This window comes from Argentina silus, assembly GCF_951799395.1.
Source record: "Argentina silus genome assembly, chromosome: 12".
NCBI classification, from domain to species: domain Eukaryota; kingdom Metazoa; phylum Chordata; class Actinopteri; order Argentiniformes; family Argentinidae; genus Argentina; species Argentina silus.
Window position 1 is genome coordinate 9,472,639 of NC_139666.1, and position 18,458 is coordinate 9,491,096.

An 18,458-nucleotide genomic window follows, 5' to 3' on the forward strand; every position below is an offset into this window, starting at 1 on the left:
GCTTTGACGACAGCTTTGCACACTCTTGGCAAGGTGTGTCCAAACTTTTCACTGGTACTGAGGCTTAGCCTGCTTTCAGCTGTCATTAGGTCCCTCTGCATCTGACTCAGCCTCAGGTTGTGTGTTTGTCAGGTTGAATGTGTGGTTCAGTATATGGGCCATGCACACACGTCAATCGCCGTTGATTCTGCTGTACGCACTGTAGCGTAAACGCACACTGTAACCCAGTCATCGTGGTCCTGATGATTCTGTGACGTTTCTTCGCAGCAACGTCAAATCTATTTCAGCCTGAAGCTTCCTTTCTGTGTATTTTGTCACAGATAATTCACCGTGGAAAATCAATGACATGCCTATTTGAGTGTATTGTGGAATTTCTTTCTTCTCTGCGGTGTGTGTGTGTGTGTGTGTGTGTGTGTGTGTGTGTGTGTGTGTGCGTGTGTGTGTGTGTGTGTGCGTGTGTGTGTGTGCTGTGTGTCTACTATATATGTGTGTGCAACATTTCAACAAAGCCAAGTCCCCTTCCTATAGGGGAGGTAATCATTTAATCAGTCTACATATTCACATACTGTAATCTACATACTCACATACTGTAGTCTACATACATACAGTACAGGCACACACACACACACACACACACACACACACACACACACACACACACACACACACACACACAGACACTATGGCTTCCCACTGCTGCTCAGAGAAAGCACCACTTAGACTTGTGTATATTGCTGATAAAAAGCCCTCTCTTCCTAGTAGATCTGGCTACGCTGCGTTTTCCAGCATTCCCAGTGTTTCCTCTGTTAATAGGACTCTCCCGCTGTGATGGCACCCCACACTAACAACATCAGACAGACAAGCCTCTTTCCATGTGTGTTTCCCCCTGGCTCTAGCGTTCTAGAGCCCAAACATTAGTGCCCGGGTTAAAGCAGCATATTCATAATATTTTGCTCAATGTTAAATGTCAAAGGATTTAGTTTAGTACTCTAGGCCTACAATTCAAAAGGTCCTCAGCTGAGCAAGCAAGGTACAACAAGAGAGCTTCTTTGATCTCCGCTTACAATACACAAACCAACCAACCCATCCCTACCTCAAACATTCCCAAACATGATATCTACTTCCTTTACCAACTTCCAACTTAATGACAATTGAAACACATTGACATTATGACAAACACACTTAATGCCCTAAATGCATATATGTAATCTTGGCAATCATTTTTGGTTTTATTCTGCTGTTATAACAATGCAAAATGGATTAGAAGCCCCCCCTCTGAGTGTGGAATGGCCGTTTAATGATGAGTTTGGCCTGTGTAAAGAGGAGTGGGTGAAAGGTGCCACCGGTGTCACCGCCACTTCTGCCACCACACGTCTCTTCTAACAAGGTGGGAATGGACTCAGAGGTTAGGGCCCGCCCCCAGATAAATTAACTAAGCCAATAAGAATGCTCCGGGTATTCCTGGAATGGTGACCTTTGCCAGGAGCCCGCCAGGCAGGATTGTCCTTCTTCTGTTCCCTCAAGTTTGTTATTCCTTCTCCTTAGTCGGCACTTCCTGGTCCTTAGGTAGCTAATGACCCAGTCCCCTTGAATCAATCAGTCATGTGCTTGTTGATGTGTGGTGCAGAGTAGTCCAGGGTCGGAAAGGTCTGTGAAATACAGTATGTTGAAGTACTTGGAGCATTTGCTTTAGCCTGCCTGGAGTGCCAGATGGGTGGGGATTGCACTTTTTGGGACTATTGGTTCCACTGTGCCAGGCAACCTCAATCACGCACAGCTCAAGTGTTTGAAACAATTTCAAATGCTATTTTGAAATGCTATCACCCAGGTCTGGTGTGGAGTTGCCTGGTTACGTTTTTGCAGAGTCTGATATTTTGATTTCAACACCACATTTTTGAGTTTTAGGGCCAAGTGCCTGCCATATGCTCGCATGGGGGCAACTGTGCTGATGTCAAATGATCTTTAAGGAAAGGACTCATGAGTACAAAATGGAATGTGGAATTCGTAACTCAACAAGTCAATATTTGCAGTTTCTTATCAAAAGCTGCTTATATAAAGAGAGAGAGAGAGAGAGAGAGTGTTTATTTCCGCTTGTATAAAATGTGGGTATTTTGTTTATGCTTCCAGCTTAAACTAGGTTGAGTAATCCATCCAATGATATTATCAGGGGTATAATTGTTGTTATTGTAGTGCACTCAAAGGCATCGCAATATAGTTGTTGCTGTAAATATAGATTGATATTTGGATGAATAATCCCTGTGGATTGTGAAAGGATTATATTTGCTTTGGCGGCTGGATGGTGGTCAGCGTGTTCAGACTAAACGCAGAAATTAGCAGACAACTTTTCCTTCACTCGTCGTTAATCAACCCCTGTACCCACGTCTCGTTTCAGTCTCACATCTTTCACCAGAGACCAGAGCCCACGTCTCGTTTCAGTCTCACATCTTTCACCAGAGACCAGAGGCTTTATACTACAAACGTCTTGAAGAAAGGGTCTTGAAGTTCTCTATTAAAAGATCATGGATGTTGTTTGTATTTGTGTGGTCATTGCTCTTGGCCACTGAAGCAAAAGTCTTTGATTGATGGACAGTGCCTTACCTTAGTCCCTGACATCATCTTCTAGGTCTACTGTAGAACAGTGGAGGCTGGTGGACGCAGAAAGCGGAGGAGGGGATCATTGTAATGCATGGAATGGAATTAGTCCGATCTCTACCTCCACCAGCCTCCCTTGGTCTATAAATACAACACTCGTCAATCACCAATTAGTCTTAACACACAGTAGTGTCAAGAGAGGCCATGTGAAGAACCACTAAGCCTGTATACATCTGAGTCACGGCCTGCTGGCCTATTGGATACAGGAACACAAAGGGAAAATAAGGCTTCAACATTACAGAATACATATTAGAAAGTTCTCACACATTAATTACTGCCTCACTTAAATTTTTTTTTTAAAAACACCTCCCAAAACTCTCACTTGACAAGTGAGACAGTATTGTGTGAGAACTGACAACTTCCTAAAATGGTTTCCGTACAATATACAGTACATGCTCACAGTTGACAAACCATGCCTCTGTAGTGAATTTGTGGTTAGTATAGCACACAGTGGCCTCTCTCCTCCTCTCTTACCCATGCCCTACATACAGGCTTTACATTAAGGGTTGAAAGAGTGGGTAGTCATGTGGATAAAACAGAAAATGGCATGTTGGAGGAAGGGGAAATTAATTTTTCACAAGTTTCCATTAGACGGACCATCATATCCATTGTATCTACACCATCTTTAAAATGGCTTCTGTATACAAATAGACAGCAACACACATGAACATGGACCTGTACAGCACACATGCTATGCAACTCTCCATGGATCAGAACATGGATATTGAAAATGAATGATGCAGAACAATGTCCTCGAAATGGAATACACATTAGCTTTGTTGAATTAGATTAGATTTAATTAGATTTCGGCAGTAGAGGTGTTCTAATTCTATGATCCTATGCCTCCGTATGCTTCTGTTGGGAAAGGTTTACCCTAAAACGATGGTGTTATTTGTGGTCACTACTGACCCCATGGCACTTAGAGCTAGAGTAGGGGTGGTAATGTCTCGGCTAAATTCCCAATCTGGCTAACATACTACTGTATCATGGACACTTAAGCTTCCCCAGGTTCCTATTGGTTTATTCAACCCCTTAAAACCCCATAAAACTGCCTATGAACCTGTTTCATAACAAGCATTAAAGGCATCCACAAGTGTATTGCACATACATCAGCCTCTGTAAGCAGTGAGTATGCTATGGTGTAGCACAGGAGATGACAGGGTTAAATATACATTCATCGTAACAACTGGATTCATTTTCAGTGAGTGCTTTTACATTTGCTGCATGGAAATGTGTCAACATACATTAAAACAATGGTTATGGATAATTTTGAAAACATGTTTTTCCATGTATTTACACAATGACATTGCGTGCATTAAAATCCTGTGCAACTGTAAATAGTATCTCCACATCGTAGTGTGTATGTTGGTGTGTATTTAGAGTACGCCTGCGTCTGTCTCCAGGCCTCTATGCTCAGCTCTGTGGGATGCCGATCTGTTACATAAGCTCACGGGCTGTTATAGTCTTGTGACATGTCATGACACTCGCTGGCCTTGTTCAGTTTGGTTGCGCCGGGCCTTTTTCAATCTGTCCATCCGTCCCCTGCTCTGCACGCAGATGAAAGGTGGAGCTCTCTGGGCTACACCATCATCAGTGGGTCATCCCTTCATCCCTCTCCTCTCCTCCCCCTGCTCCCATTCTCGTCATCCCCCTCTCCTCTTCTCTCCCGAGCTAAGCCATCCCCCCCATCCCCCCACTCTGTCATGGGGTTAGGGCGCTATTGTGGAATGCAGGGCACCGAAGGGGATGCACAGCAATCGGTAATGACTCCCCCCTTTGCCCCCCTGCCCTTCAACCCTCCACCCCGAACAGCCTCTTGTAAGCAATATGTGACCATGTGATCAGAGATCCTCACGAGACACGTAGGCAGTGTGGGTATGCGTGCCTTTGCATGCACCGCGTGTTCTTGTTCAGCTTGTGTGTGTGTTGCAAGCATCCATGTGTATGTCAGTGGGTGCGGGAGTATGTGCATCGCGTGTTCGTGCACTGCAGTGAGCGGAAGCTGAGGGAGTTGGAACGGTCTATTTTTACTCTTTGCCAGTCAAAAAAAAACAGACCATTCACACAGTGCCAATGTATGTGCACGCATATGTATATGCTGACACGCACATTATGTCCCCTCTCTCTCTCTCTTTCTCTCTCTCTCGCTCTCTCTCTCTCTCTCTCTCTCTCTCTCTCTCTCTCTCTCTCTCTCTCTCGCTCGCTCGCGCACACTCTCTCTGGCATAAACACAGCTCACACTGGCAGAAACACACACACACACACACACACACACACACACACACACACACACACACACACACACACACACACACACACACACACACACACACACACACACACACCACTCACAGGCCCTGGTTTCAGCAAGGCTGGTTTGATTCAGGGAACGAATCCAAAGCAAACATTAGCGTTGGCCTATGCCTCCCCCAAGCCCTTAGCCAATCAGGCACTCCATCTGGGTCATTTGGGCAGAGCTGTTTCTACCCCACAGCCAATAGAGCCTCAGCTCCTTCACAGCGGATTCAGCAGACTTCTTATTAAAGGGGTCTCTGTCACCATGGTCCCTTCCCCCTTGGCCTTAATGTGTTTTCTTAGTGCCATCCAAATATAGCAGCAGTTTCATGATTCAGTTCCTGCTCTCTTGTTATCCTGCATGATGTGACAAGGGAGACAGCGGTGATGTAAACACTGGAGCTAACAGCTATGCAGCGAACGTCTCAATAAATAGGCTGCGAACCACAGCAGTTTGAATAGGTCTAAATGGAACGTGTTAATCAATGAAAGGAGAAAATACTTTATAAGTCATATTATTTAGATAGTCATTGTTTATATATATCTAGAATTTAAAAGAACGGTGAACAGCAGAACAAATCCCAGATTGTGCCTTTAAAACCGTTGTCAGCAATGTTATCAGAAATTCTAGACTCTGAAATATACCCCTTGAATATGATGAATATGACTTCAATGAGGAAATATCACTCAAATTTGTTTTGTTTTTTTAGTCAAAGAACCAAATTATGTTTATCTTCAAAATCATGTACAGTGCTGCTTGAAAGTATGTGAACCCCTTGTGCAATTATAGATTTTTTTAGTTTTTACCATGAAATCTTTATTTAATCAGAACCAGTCCATTCCATATGTTTTTTTAGGAAATCATGCGTGTAGTAGAAAAAACTAAATTATAAAGAAATTAGTGAGAGATCTTTAGGAAAGAGTTTGGGCGGGACTCTGATTAATAGAGATAAGAAACCTGGTCAGTTTTGTGTTACCCATACAGGTGAATGCAAAACACACCATGCCGAGAGGAAAGGAGATCTCAGAGGACATCAGGAAGAGGGTAGTGAGAGCACATCAGTTTGGGGAAGGCTATAAAATCATCTCAACAAGATTTGAGGTCTACTGTGAGGCAAATAATTTACAAATGGAGAGCATTTAACATGACAGCAACTTGGCCTAGAAGTAGAAGCTCTTCCAAAATATCCCCAAGAGCCACAAGAAAAATAATAAATCAGTAAAAGCCAACCCAAACATAACATCTAGAGATTTGCAGACCCCCCTCGCTGCATCTCAGGTAACTGTGCATGCTTCAACAATAAGAAGAACACTGAATCGAAATGGAATTCATGGGAGGGTTTCTAGGAAGAAGCCTCTGCTGTCAAAAAAGAACCAAATTGCCCCTCTTAACTTTGCCAGAGACCACCTGGACAAGCCTGAAGTTTTCTGGAAGTCCGTTCTCTGGACAGATGAGTCCAAAATTGACCTTTTTGGTCACAATCAAAACCACTATGTTTGGCGAAAACCCAACACTGCCTACCACCAAAAGAACCTTATCCCAACAGTCAAGCATGGTGGTGGGAATGTTAAGATCTGGGGCTGCTTTTCCTCCTCTGGACCTGGACGACTCCGCATCATTAAGGGAACCATGAATTCTGAGGTATATCAGGAGATTCTTGAGAGAGGAGCTAAAGCTGGGCTGAAAATGGGTCTTCCAACAAGACAACGAACCAAAGCATTCAAGCAAATCTACCAAAGAATGGCTCAGGAGAAAGAAGATTTTTGTTTTGGATTGGCCAAGTCAAAGTTCTGACCTAAATCCATTCGAGATGCCGTGGCAGGACCTGAAGCGGGCAGTTCATGCCAGACACCCCTCAAATCTGAGTTCTGTAAGGAGTGGGTAAATATCCCTCAAAACAGATGTCCGAGACTGATTAGTGGCTATATGAGACATTTACTCCAAGTTATCGCTGCTAATGGAGGTGCCACAAGCTATTGACTGAAGAGGTTTACATATTTTTGCACATATGAGTTTTTGTAAATATGATAAGTAATGAAAATATATCATATTTTTTTTGTTTGTGTCCTTTATTTGGAATGTCTTTATTAGGAATTGGGGTTTAGATAAAGATTTCATAAGTTCATTTTAATATTTTATACAAAAATAATGACCATCCCTGTATGGTTCACAAACTTTCAAGCAGCACTGTATAAAAATGGTATAATGCTTCTTCTCTCATGCAATGCCATTCCTTGAGCACATCGGCTATTTCTAAATATAAGGCTTTTTGCTTGTGAAAAAGCATTTGCTTCACTGTTTACGCCTTGTCGGTGACCTGGTAGGCAGAAATAACTGAATGAAAAGAGACTGAAAATCTCAATGCAGCTCATTACATAGCATCTCATTCAGTGTCTTTTCAATGGTTGGATGTGGTCCTGTTCTATCTGTTAATTCTGTTTTTTGGCTTGGTCATTGTTTTGTTTTTGTGTCTAGTATCCCCAGTGCTGTTTAATGATGCTATCTCTTGCCAGGGTTACATGTAGGGATTGGGCAGAACATTTAAGGGACTGAAAGAAGCAAAGATCATCCCCCGTAATCCCCTGGTAAATAGCATGATGGGACAAATTCAATATCGTCAAACATTTGCTAAATATTTTCGGTGTCTGAAAATGTGGTTTTCTCAGATTTACAGTCCTGCAGGCAAAGCAAAGCCCTCTATCAGACAAATCCCAAACAACGCCAGCCCAGATCTCATGTCTAGGGGAGGGAAGCGTCTGTCGTCAGTAGAACTTAGGCCCATGCCTCCATGATGAAGGCTTGGACCTGTCCCAAGGTGGCCTCTGGGTCACCAGCTCGGGATGGGAGGGGGTTATCTGACGCTCATAGTTGGAGCTTAACTATCCCAGGTACATCAGTATATCGGACCTTAACTGTCCCAGCCCTACTTTTAACTGCCCTCACCTCGTGCTACGTAGCACGGCCAGAGCCGGTACCTCAGTATGTCCAACCAGAACATTCCGTCCCTCCCTGCCCTAATTGAACTACCCTCCCTTACTACTGCTGCAGCCCTCACAATGGTGACAAATCAACGCTGCTGTTTTTTTTAGAGTGCTCTAGCGGCGGGCTTTCACAAGCTGACAAATTTTCAGGGTCATTGCTTATTTGTCGGGCTTGCTTAATCAAATTCTCAGCAGCCCCACACATCAGGAGAGGGTGAGGGTGGTGGGGGGGTGAGGGTGGGGGGTGGGGGGGGTGGGGAGGAGGGCTCTGATGTCATCTGTCATTGGCTGCAGAGAAGGAAACCTCTCTGTGCTTGTATTAGTGATTCCCAAAGAAACAAGTAGTAATTTTTTGTAGGTTATTACTGTGTAATTAACATTTTACCATAACAAACAAAGTGCTATCTAAAGAAGTTTGAAATAGAAGGCTATAGTGGGAGTTGGTTCAACAGTAGTTTACAATTGCAAATGAACACCATCTTATATTGTAGTTTATTGTTAAAAAAAAAAAAAAAAAAAAAAAAGATCATAACCATTGCAAATGATACCCAGGTAACACTTTGCATTAAGTTGCACTTGAGGCTAACATTTTTTAAACATTTATTAACATGCTGTTGCACAATCATTTGGTAATTGCAAAAGAAAAGTTTACCATTGCCTTCATCTGTAAACAGTTATGAACGGTTCAATGGTCATAAAGGTCTTGCATCATTATTGAACCATCTACATCAATGGCTCTGCCTGTCTGACAACTGATCAATGATTTATGTTGTGATTAAAGATTAAACAACACATTAAGATTTTATTTTTTCCATTTATTCATACGGCAGGCAAGTGAATGTTAATGAACAATGAATGGAGATACGGTATCATTAATTACTTACTAGAAAGGCAAGGAGGTCTTGAGAGGTCTTGAGATCATACACTTAGCAAAAAAGCTTCCAAAGGCGTTCTTTGGCTGATCTTGTGGAAGAACCGTTTTTGCTTCCATACTGTATGTAGAACCTATAACCAAAAAGGGTTCTACTTAGACACAAAAAGAGTTCCTCAAAGGGTTCTCCCACAGGAACAGCGGAAAACCCCTGTTTTGTGTGCCGTGGGTTTCAGTGGTAGTGATGGTGGCTGCAGTAGTCCCCTGCCTGTGGAACACAATGCATGGACTACTTTGATGTTTTATTGCTTGCTCTAAAGGTCCATTATGCTAAGATGGGGGTATTTGATTAAGCCGAGCTGCTCACTTTGACTTTGTGTAAATGGCCCTGGGGATTATAGAGGCTCTATGATGCCATACTCTATGTACTGTATGTAATGTCTATGACTGCTATGGCTGCTTGGTGATGTAAATCTTTCATTATGTACACTGCTGCCCACTGAAGCATGATAACTAGAGCTGCTCTTTCTCTTCCTCTGGTCATTCCGTCAGATGCTATACAGTACCGAGGTATGTCCTCTCGTGTACTACTGTGTCCACACAAACTGGTTTGACCAGCTGAATTCGGCGCTGAAGCTCAGACTCATGACATTTTAAAAGGGTCACTTTTGGATAGATAAACAGTTGCAACACAGTCAACACCACAGGTCGATGGTCAACAAGCACACACAAGTATGTAAGAGGATGTCCTTTCATAGACCAGACCTGGGAAAAATACCCCAAAAATACCCCCTCCCGAAAAAATGGTTTGCCTGTCAAGCACAATGGAAGTAACGGAATAGTCTCAAAAATGCAATCGCTGTATGCAAAGCAAACTAAATCAAGTCCACCGTCTGGACTGTACTGTCAACAACATGACATACCCATGCTGTACACACCGTAATCAGATACGATACAAGTTTCAAATGTCAATATATTGAGTTATCTTTCATTTATAAGTTCATCGGTGAAAACAAAGCCTATACGCCACCACACACAGAGGGCTTCGTTAATCAGTTTCCAGGCGTGCCTTTTTCCTCATGGATGTGTTTGCAGGCCCACGTGAGAAGAGGCAACACAATGCGCAGTGACCTATTACAATAGCGTCAATAACAACAGGGAGAGCTTACCCTACCCTAGCTACAGTAGCGGGCTAGCTTGAGAGGGAGAGAGAACTCTACCGCACTGAACTGTGGTAATACTGTCACATACCCGCCCGCTCTATCACGCTATGCATGTCAACAGACCATGAAAGGCTATCTACTATAGCTTGTCTGAATATTCATATACCGTATGGCAACAGGGCGCAGGCACGGCTGTCTGCGTGCAAGCTGGAGTAGTGTTTGGCCTGACAATGGGTACGCATTTGGGTTGATGCACTTGCTAGAACAGACTAAATCATATATATTGACCTCAGTAGCTTATAGATATGGATGTAGAGAGCTAGTATTTCTTCACACGTTCAAACCTTTGCTGAAAGCTTTGTAGCATTTCTGTAGCAGTAAGATCTTCTCTACGGAGTCCGTTGTAGGAGTAGAGGGATGAAAGATGATCTTCGTGCTACAAAGCTTTGGGGAAACTCCCCTCCGAATGCGTCTCACTCACTGACATGTCATCAGGTGTCTGGTCTTAGCACCCCCGCCCCTCCCAAACCGCACCCCTCCAATCATCACTGACATGTCATCAGGTGTCTGGTCTTAGCACCCCCGCCCCTCCCAAACCGCACCCCTCCCATCATCCCCTACTCTTCTCCTTGTTAGCCCTCACAGAGAACAAAAGGGCTGACCCAGACCCCATTCACCCAATCATGTCAAGACATCGCCTTAATGGTCAGGGGTCGTAACGGGTCACAGCACGGTGTTGTCACAGGGGTCAAGGGTCAGAGATTAACGGGCCTAACCGCTGGTCTCATTCCCATGACATTATTGTGGATCCAACTTCTATTTTATTCGCTACAGCCTCATAATGATTTGTTGTGTCTCTCAGAGGTGCTTTGTCAGCAAAACCTACATTTAGAACGATTTGTGTTGTTCATATCCACCTCTATATACCCTCTCCTTAGGCCCAGTGATCTATGGCTGAAACCAAACCATCAGATATCTTATAATGTACAGTACTCAGAGTCGGTTGTCTCTGGTTTCTGTGTTTATTGTGACAATGTATAGGTGATCAGTGTTAGAGAATGCATTATGCTGCCTTCAAGTGCTCCTCAGAAATACCTTATCCTACCTACCAGTACCTATATTCCGCCGTGGACTGAAGACCCATCTCTTCAGGCTACATCTTGAATGTGCCTCCTAAAGACCTCTTCACCCCCCACTACCCCTCTGTACAGTTCCTCTACTATTAATAATACAAACAAAATAATATAATGGCCCCTCGTCCTAGCATAGATTTTTTTTCCTATGATGACTGATGTATAGATGATTCACTTACTTTAGATAAATGTACTTCGCCGCTTTGGATAAAAGTGTCTGCTAAATGTCAAAAATTATTTTGTTTAAAAAAATCTATCCGTTATCGTGGAGGATTCCTTTCTACAGTATCTCCAAGTACGCCATTGGCCAGTTAAGCTGTCTGTAAACCAATGTGATGTGCCTGCTGCCATGATTGGATCAGAGCATTGAACTGTATGCTGTGCCCTCCTCTTCCCTTCCCCCACGCCGCCTCATTCAGACTTCGAATGAAGCCAGCGGGCAACGTGCAACTGCAGCAATCTGTGTTTGTCTCAGCTCAAAGCACATACCTTCTGAAACTGTGGTCATATTGTACGAGAATAAATAAAAACTATTCATCTTTGATTTTGTGTGCCAGTTAATGGAATATACTTTGCATTTGTCATCAATAATTTACCGAGTTCAGTTCAGTTTGTCATAGTTATATCTCCACTAGCCCCCTTGCCTAACGTTCGCTAATATCCGTTCTGACCACTAGGGGGCTACCCAATAGGCTACCCATCATTGTAAGCATTTAAATCTCACTGCCTGTTGTCCGATCAGAAGTATCGACCGGATACGACAGTTGAGTTCTACAAACGGATACGAATATGAGCGTGACAACTCTGGCACACCCATAGTATTAGGACGATACTCTGGGGAATCTCAGAATAGACCAATAGGGAGCCCTATGCAAAAGTCCGAGTGGCACTTGAAACGTGACCAGTACTATGGAACACATCACTCGTCCTGTTTCTTGAATGACGCAGCCCCATCCCATCTTCTCTTTGTACCCATTAACCTGTTAACCCTTTTGCCTACGGCATGGAGCAAAGTGGGGGTGTTCTCAGTGTGTGTGGTGGAGGGGGGGTGGGGGTGGGGTGGGGGGGAGCAGTGAAGTGCGAATATAGTGACGCCTGAAGGAATTGTCACCTCATTTCACTCTGATTCAGTGCTAATGCATCTCTCGCTAATGCAAGAGAGACAGAGAGAGAGATAGAAAGAGAGAGAGAGAGAGAGAGAGAGAGAGAGAGGGACAGAGAAAGAGAAAGAAAGAGAAAGAGAAAGAGAAAGAGAAAGAGAAAGAAAGAGAAAGAGAAAGAGAAAGAGAAAGAGAAAGAAAGAGAAAGAGAAAGAGAAAGAGAAAGAGAAAGAAAGAGAAAGAGAAAGAGAAAGAGAAAGAGAAAGAGAAAGAGAAAGAAAGAGAAAGAGAAAGAGAAAGAGAAAGAGAAAGAAAGAGAAAGAGAAAGAGAAAGAGAAAGAAAGAGAAAGAGAAAGAGAAAGAGAAAGAGATAGCGTGCAAGTTTCTCTAGCCATGCTGTTTTCTCTTAATTGTGACAGATCTTCTGGGGGGCCTGCAAACAGACAGCATGAATAGTAATAAATGTTCTCTGAATATGTGCATGTTTGAAATGATTCTTCTCTGTTGTTCGACAACAGAAACTTTCAAAGAGGGCCCATTGCTTCTGACCGACTGCCTTTTACAGTTACGCATCAGTGAGCACAGATTTTCCAAACACGACATGGTGTGATGTACGAGATAAAAAAATCCACAAAACAGATGGTTTAAAATGGAAAGTGAAAGGAGTTACACTTGTGAAAACGATGTTGCGAACCTCAAAAGAACCCTAAGATACAGTATGCAGACACACTGTACAGCTGCTGGAGCTCACACTATCTCACTACCTATCTTCTGCCGTAGATTGAAGACCCATCTCTTCAGGCTACATCTTAACCGTCCCTCCTAAAGACCTCTTCATCCCCACTAACCCCCCTGTGCAAGTTTCTCTCCTGTAAATAAATGAAAAAAAAAAAAAAAAAAAAACTTCCTTTCTTCTAGCATTGTGACTGCCAATAGCCCCTGGTCCTAGCGTAGATTAATTTTTCTTACGATGACTGATGGATAGATGATTCACTTACTTAGTGAAATGTATTTGTTGAAAGTCGCTTTGGATGAAGGCGTCTGCAAATGCCATAAATGTAATGTAAATGTCACACCACAGAGCCTGTACTGTATGTGGACCTAAATGCGATGACCTCTTATTTCAGATCATGAATGTGCTGATGTTCCACTTCCCAAGCAATTATGATGTAAGCAGGTTAGACAGAGATTACAGGTCTGGGTTTTGGACAGTGATTTTTAAAAGATGCTATTTGCTGAATCTTTGATGAGCCGGGCTCCTGTCGTGCACACAGTGTGTTTAGTGTACTACACATAAAGCATTCTGACATTCACAGCAGTGCTTCGTAAACATTGTTATAGGACTGAATAGTATAACTCTCTCTTTCTCTCTTTCTCCCCCTCCCTCTCTTCCTCCATCCCTCACCACTCTCTCTCTCTCTTTCTCACTCTCTCTCTCTCTCTCTCTCTCTCTGCCTCTTTCTCCCCCCCGCCCCTCACTCTGCCTCCCCCCACTCTCTCTCCCCCCCGCTCTCTCTCCCCCCACTCTCTCTCTCTCTTTCTCTCTCGCTCTCGCTCTCTGCCTCTTTCTCCCCCCGCCCCCCACTCTGCCTCCCCCCACTCTCTCTCTCTCTCTCTCTCTCTCTGCAGTTGCCCTGAAGAACCATCCTTGCAGTGGGGTGCCGGCCAATGGCGGCAACGATGAGAACGGCAAAGCCTCGGGATTGGCAGACGGTTGGCTGTCTGAAGGCGAACTCTTGCTGCAGGTCAGTGCTGAGGGCTTGACGTGGCCTAGCTTTAGTCAGCTGCACTGCCAGCTGAATCTGTGTGTGTGTGTGTGTGTGTGTGTGTGTGTGTGTGTGTGTGTGTGTGTGTGTGTGTGTGTGTGTGTGTGTGTGTGCGTGCGTGCGTGCGTGCGTGTGTGTGTGCGTGTGTGTGTGTGTGCATGCATGTGTGTTTCTGTGTGTATGTGTGTGTCTGTGTGTCTGTGTGTCTGTGTGTCTGTGTGTGTATCTGTGTCTGTGTCTGTCTCAGCACTCACTTTGATGTCCCCTACAGTTACAGTAGAAACCTACTTATGACACATTGTGTGTCATTCACTCAAACAGATGGAAAAGCCCAGTATTCGAATGACCCCATGGCTTTCGGAGGGGTCACCTATTTGGTTTTAATTCCATGATGATAAATATTTAGGCCTACATTGCAGCTGTTCAGATAAACTTGCGTCATTCCTGCTAAACCTAGGGCGTGGCAGAAACATTAGTGCAAAATGTAATTTGTCACGCAATTCTACAATTCTCAGCAACATTTCTAAGCAGCAGTTCGCTTGCTACCGAGCCACAACACTAGACACGAGAGAAGAAACCTGCTACTGCATCAATTGTATCAAGGGCTCATATTTTATTATGAAGGAGCAGAGAGTCTTTGTTACACACACACAATTTACCTTGAGCTAATTGTTTCAATATGCCTCGTTGAGCAAGCATATACTGTAGGCCCTATTGCGCACATGAAATTAACATTGTTTATGTTTAAACCCAACCAGGTATTGCTAATAGTGGAACAGTCAGTGTTAGAACCTACAGTATGTTATATCATTTGAGTTACATCCCTAAGGCTGTGATACTGTTTAGAGTGTTGAGTGTCCCTCTGTGACTGATTGAGTGATGATGGGTAACCCTATTGTTTTAATCTGAGTGTCTGGACCGCTTTCATGACCCCCCCCCCAAAAAAAAGTCTCGCATAGACATAGGTCCAAATCACGTCGTTCTCACACCTACTGTGGAGGTTTGTAGAATTTTAGATTAGTCGATCTCATTTCAAATGGGTTTCCACCCCTGTATACGTTTTGCAAAGGATTTTTCCCGGGCTTTCCGAACAAGGAAAGCCTGGTCTCAACGAGGTTACCCCCTGCTGAAATCTGTTAGGCTGAAGACAAAGGCTCAGGAGCAGCTTATCAATCAATATGTCTGGCCCTGTCTGAAGCCCCCTTATGAAACGCCTGTGGTCAGTTTGCACAGACTTGTGGCCCAACATGACCCTGAGAGTACTATGCGAGATAGCACAAAACCCCCAAAAAGATATGCTGAATATAAGATGTGATGACTAAAAACCAGATTTTCGAAATTGCTCTTATTTCATCATCGTTGACTTCCTCCTCCTCTCCAAGGAGCTATGTTACGTTTAGCTACAGTAGAGTAGTAGTTCAAGTACAGTACTGAGTGTGACCGAGGCGAGAATGACTGAGCTATTTGGCTGCCAAATCCCTTTTGGATATCCCAGAGTCATTGATTTTCCAGTCCAGTTCCTTCCAATGTGCGGCACAGGGGAATTCCAGGAATAGAGGAGGGGAAACAGACTGCCATCCCTGCTCTATGAGGGAAGTTTTGTTAAGTTGATCAAAACCTACATCTCTCTCCGTTGTGTTGGTAATGAAGTGTGAAAAGCTCGTTTTGAGGAGGAAGTGTGGTCGAGAGATGGTCTCGGATTCAGATTGGTGGGATATTTGAAGAGACAGCAGGAAAAGAAAGGGAGAGAGGGGAAGACGAGAGGTTGGTTTGGAGGAGAGGAAAGTGAAGTGTGGGCTATTTCTGACCAAGTGTTGAGTTTCTTTTCGTTTATTCGCCAAGGCTCACGTCAGACACGTGGTGGTGAATTATGCAGGAGCTGTGAGGATTATGAAATATTCAGAGCAGGAAAGGATAGGAGAGGAAAAGAGAGGCAAAACAAATTAATTGAGCTTTCACTTTTCACCGGCGTTGTTGAGAATAGACCAAGAGACAAGGAGACACTTCTCGACATCTCTCACACTCAAGTAACCTCAACAAAGTCACAACAGCTCAGGTCTGACACGCTTTCTACTCTACGTGAGGAAATGGTATCATTGGTCTTGTAGACGGTCACTTTTCCCTAATGTTCTGTAAGCGTCACTATGCCTACGTGCCAGGGGAAGAAATCACAGGATGGGCTCATTGTAATGCATGGAACGGAATAAGGAATGGTATACAAACACATTGTGTTGGGGACAGTGAAGCTTAATATTTGACACCATTAGCAGGATTTGTATTTTTTGTTCCTTTTGACCCACAAAATAGTAGTTATTTTTACCAAACATTTTTATTTGGAGTTAAAATGTTTATTTTCCACTGGACTGCTTGCGCAACCAAGTTGAGATGATAAACTAACTCCTCAAGATCAAATACCCCCACCCGCACTGTCCAATTGCTAGTTTTTCGATAGTGTAACGGTCATGTGTGTTGGTAAGTCAGAGGTTGCAAGTTCAAGACTTGGTCGCAGCACCACTAATTGTGGGGCTACTGTTTGCAACCACTTGACGTCTGTTTCACTTGATGACTAAGAGGAAGTGCTGCAGATAATTGCGCTGAATCACTGTTTATTAGTCAAAGAGCGACATCACATCATTGGCCACGGTTATCACTCAGCCCCTGGGAGACCGTGTAAAGGGATGAGTGTGAGTAATATGAGGGGGGTAGTGTTAGTGTGGGGCGGGCTTGACGTGGCCTAGCTTTAGTCAGCTGCACTGCCAGCTGAATCTGTGTGTGTGTGTGTGTGTGTGTGTGTGTGTGTGTGTGTGTGTGTGTGTGTGTGTGTGTGTGTGTGTGTGTGTATGTATGTATGTAAGTATGCCATTGGCCAGTTAAGCTGTCTGTAAACGAATGGGAGATGTGTATGATGTGCCTGCTGCCATGATTGGATCAGAGCATTGAACTGTATGCTGTGGCCTCCTCTTCCCTTCCCCCACGCCGCCTCGGTCACAAACAGTTCGATAGGAGCCAGCGAACGACGTCCAGCTGCGGCAATCTGCGGCCGTGTTCCAATCCATAGGGATAATCCTGATTCCCTACACACTGAACAGGGTGAATCTGCCCAGGGAACTATGTAGCGCTCTAAGTAGAAGATTAGTTGTGTTCAGAATGCCCTGCAGAATCAAACCGTGACACGAGTGACACGTGTTTCAGTCACCCACTCAACAAAAAAGAGCCGTAAACAAAAAAATCTTCGCCAGACATTTAGGATACTTTAAGTAACTACAAACTTATTTGTTGTTCATGTTACACACCTATCTAGTTCATTAGCTGCTACTTTTTGTTATTAGCTGATATGAGTATGACAACTCTGGCACACCCCTGGTGTGTGTGTGTGTGTGTGTGTGTGTGTGTGTGTGTGTGTGTGTGTGTGTGTGTGTGTGTGTGCGTGTGCGTGTGCCTGTGCGTGTGCGTGTGTGTGTGGGAGAGAGTTTTGTTGTGTGGCTTAGGCAGATGTGGTTGTACATGTCTGTTTATGTGTGTTTGTTTGTTGATCCCCATGGGGGAGAGAGGTGGACTTTGTGTGTGTGTACAGCCCATGTGTGTTTAGTGGGGTGGAAACGTGGGACCAGCTGTTCCCAATTGGAGATAAGCATTGAGGCACTAATCCTATTTTTTATTTCCTGACATTATTTGATTAACCTTCAGGCTCAACCAAAATCACTGCTACAGAGAGCTGTAGCTGTCTCATATGTACTCTATGGACTCTCTCAGTACACTCTCTTCTCCAAAAATACACACCGTGTAAGAGGTTATCATACCGCTATCTCTGTGTACTAGAAAGTGTTATCACAAGTCACCTTCTTTCAAATTATGTATTATCATAGAACACATTATCATAGAACACAAAAAGTCAAGTGTGTGTGTGTGTGTGTGTGTGTGTGTGTGTGTGTGTGTGTGTGTCCTATCTGACCTTGTGTGTTTGACCTCTAGGCTCTTAATGGCTTTGTCCTGGTCATCACTGCTGATGGGACCATCTTCTACTCCTCACACACCATCGTGGATTACCTGGGCTTCCACCAGGTACTGTTTGTCCCTCGCCCCCCTCCGTACACCCAGAGTCCTGTGGCTGAATCACCCTAAAGCCCTAAAGCATGATGCTGGCGAATGCCCCACTTGACTCCTTGGCCCTAACCCACTAGCCACTCCTGTAGATCTGAAAGGATTGGATGGGTATTTAAGAAATTAGCTGGTAATTTTCCCTCAACCAATTAGAGGAGAATCGGGGAGCGAAAGGTGGAGCAATTCCTGTAATGCTTTCAGATGGTCAAGAGAAGCTAGGGAGAAGGGTTTAGGTGTGGTAGTGGCTTGTCTTATTCATAACGGTCAAACTGTCTGGGCAGCTTGGTCATCTCTGGGGTCTTTACTGGCTAATAGCATTACTTCTGCTGATGGGACTCGGCATTAACATGGTTTGCAAACACATACATGTAATCCTCCATACACACCTGGTCATG

At 44.0% G+C, this 18,458-nt stretch overlaps 1 protein-coding gene across 1 annotated transcript in view; it reads left to right on the forward strand.

The window, feature by feature from the left end:
• LOC310813240 (aryl hydrocarbon receptor-like) overlaps window positions 1-18,458 on the forward strand; it is a gene marked incomplete at both ends in the record, with an annotated part of 32,347 nt that overhangs the window by 4,718 nt on the left and 9,171 nt on the right. The window contains 2 exons of the mRNA XM_083682103.1: window positions 13,826-13,941; window positions 17,935-18,024. Coding sequence (XP_083538229.1) covers window positions 13,826-13,941; window positions 17,935-18,024 — 206 coding nt within the window. The remainder of the gene's footprint in view (window positions 1-13,825; window positions 13,942-17,934; window positions 18,025-18,458) is intronic.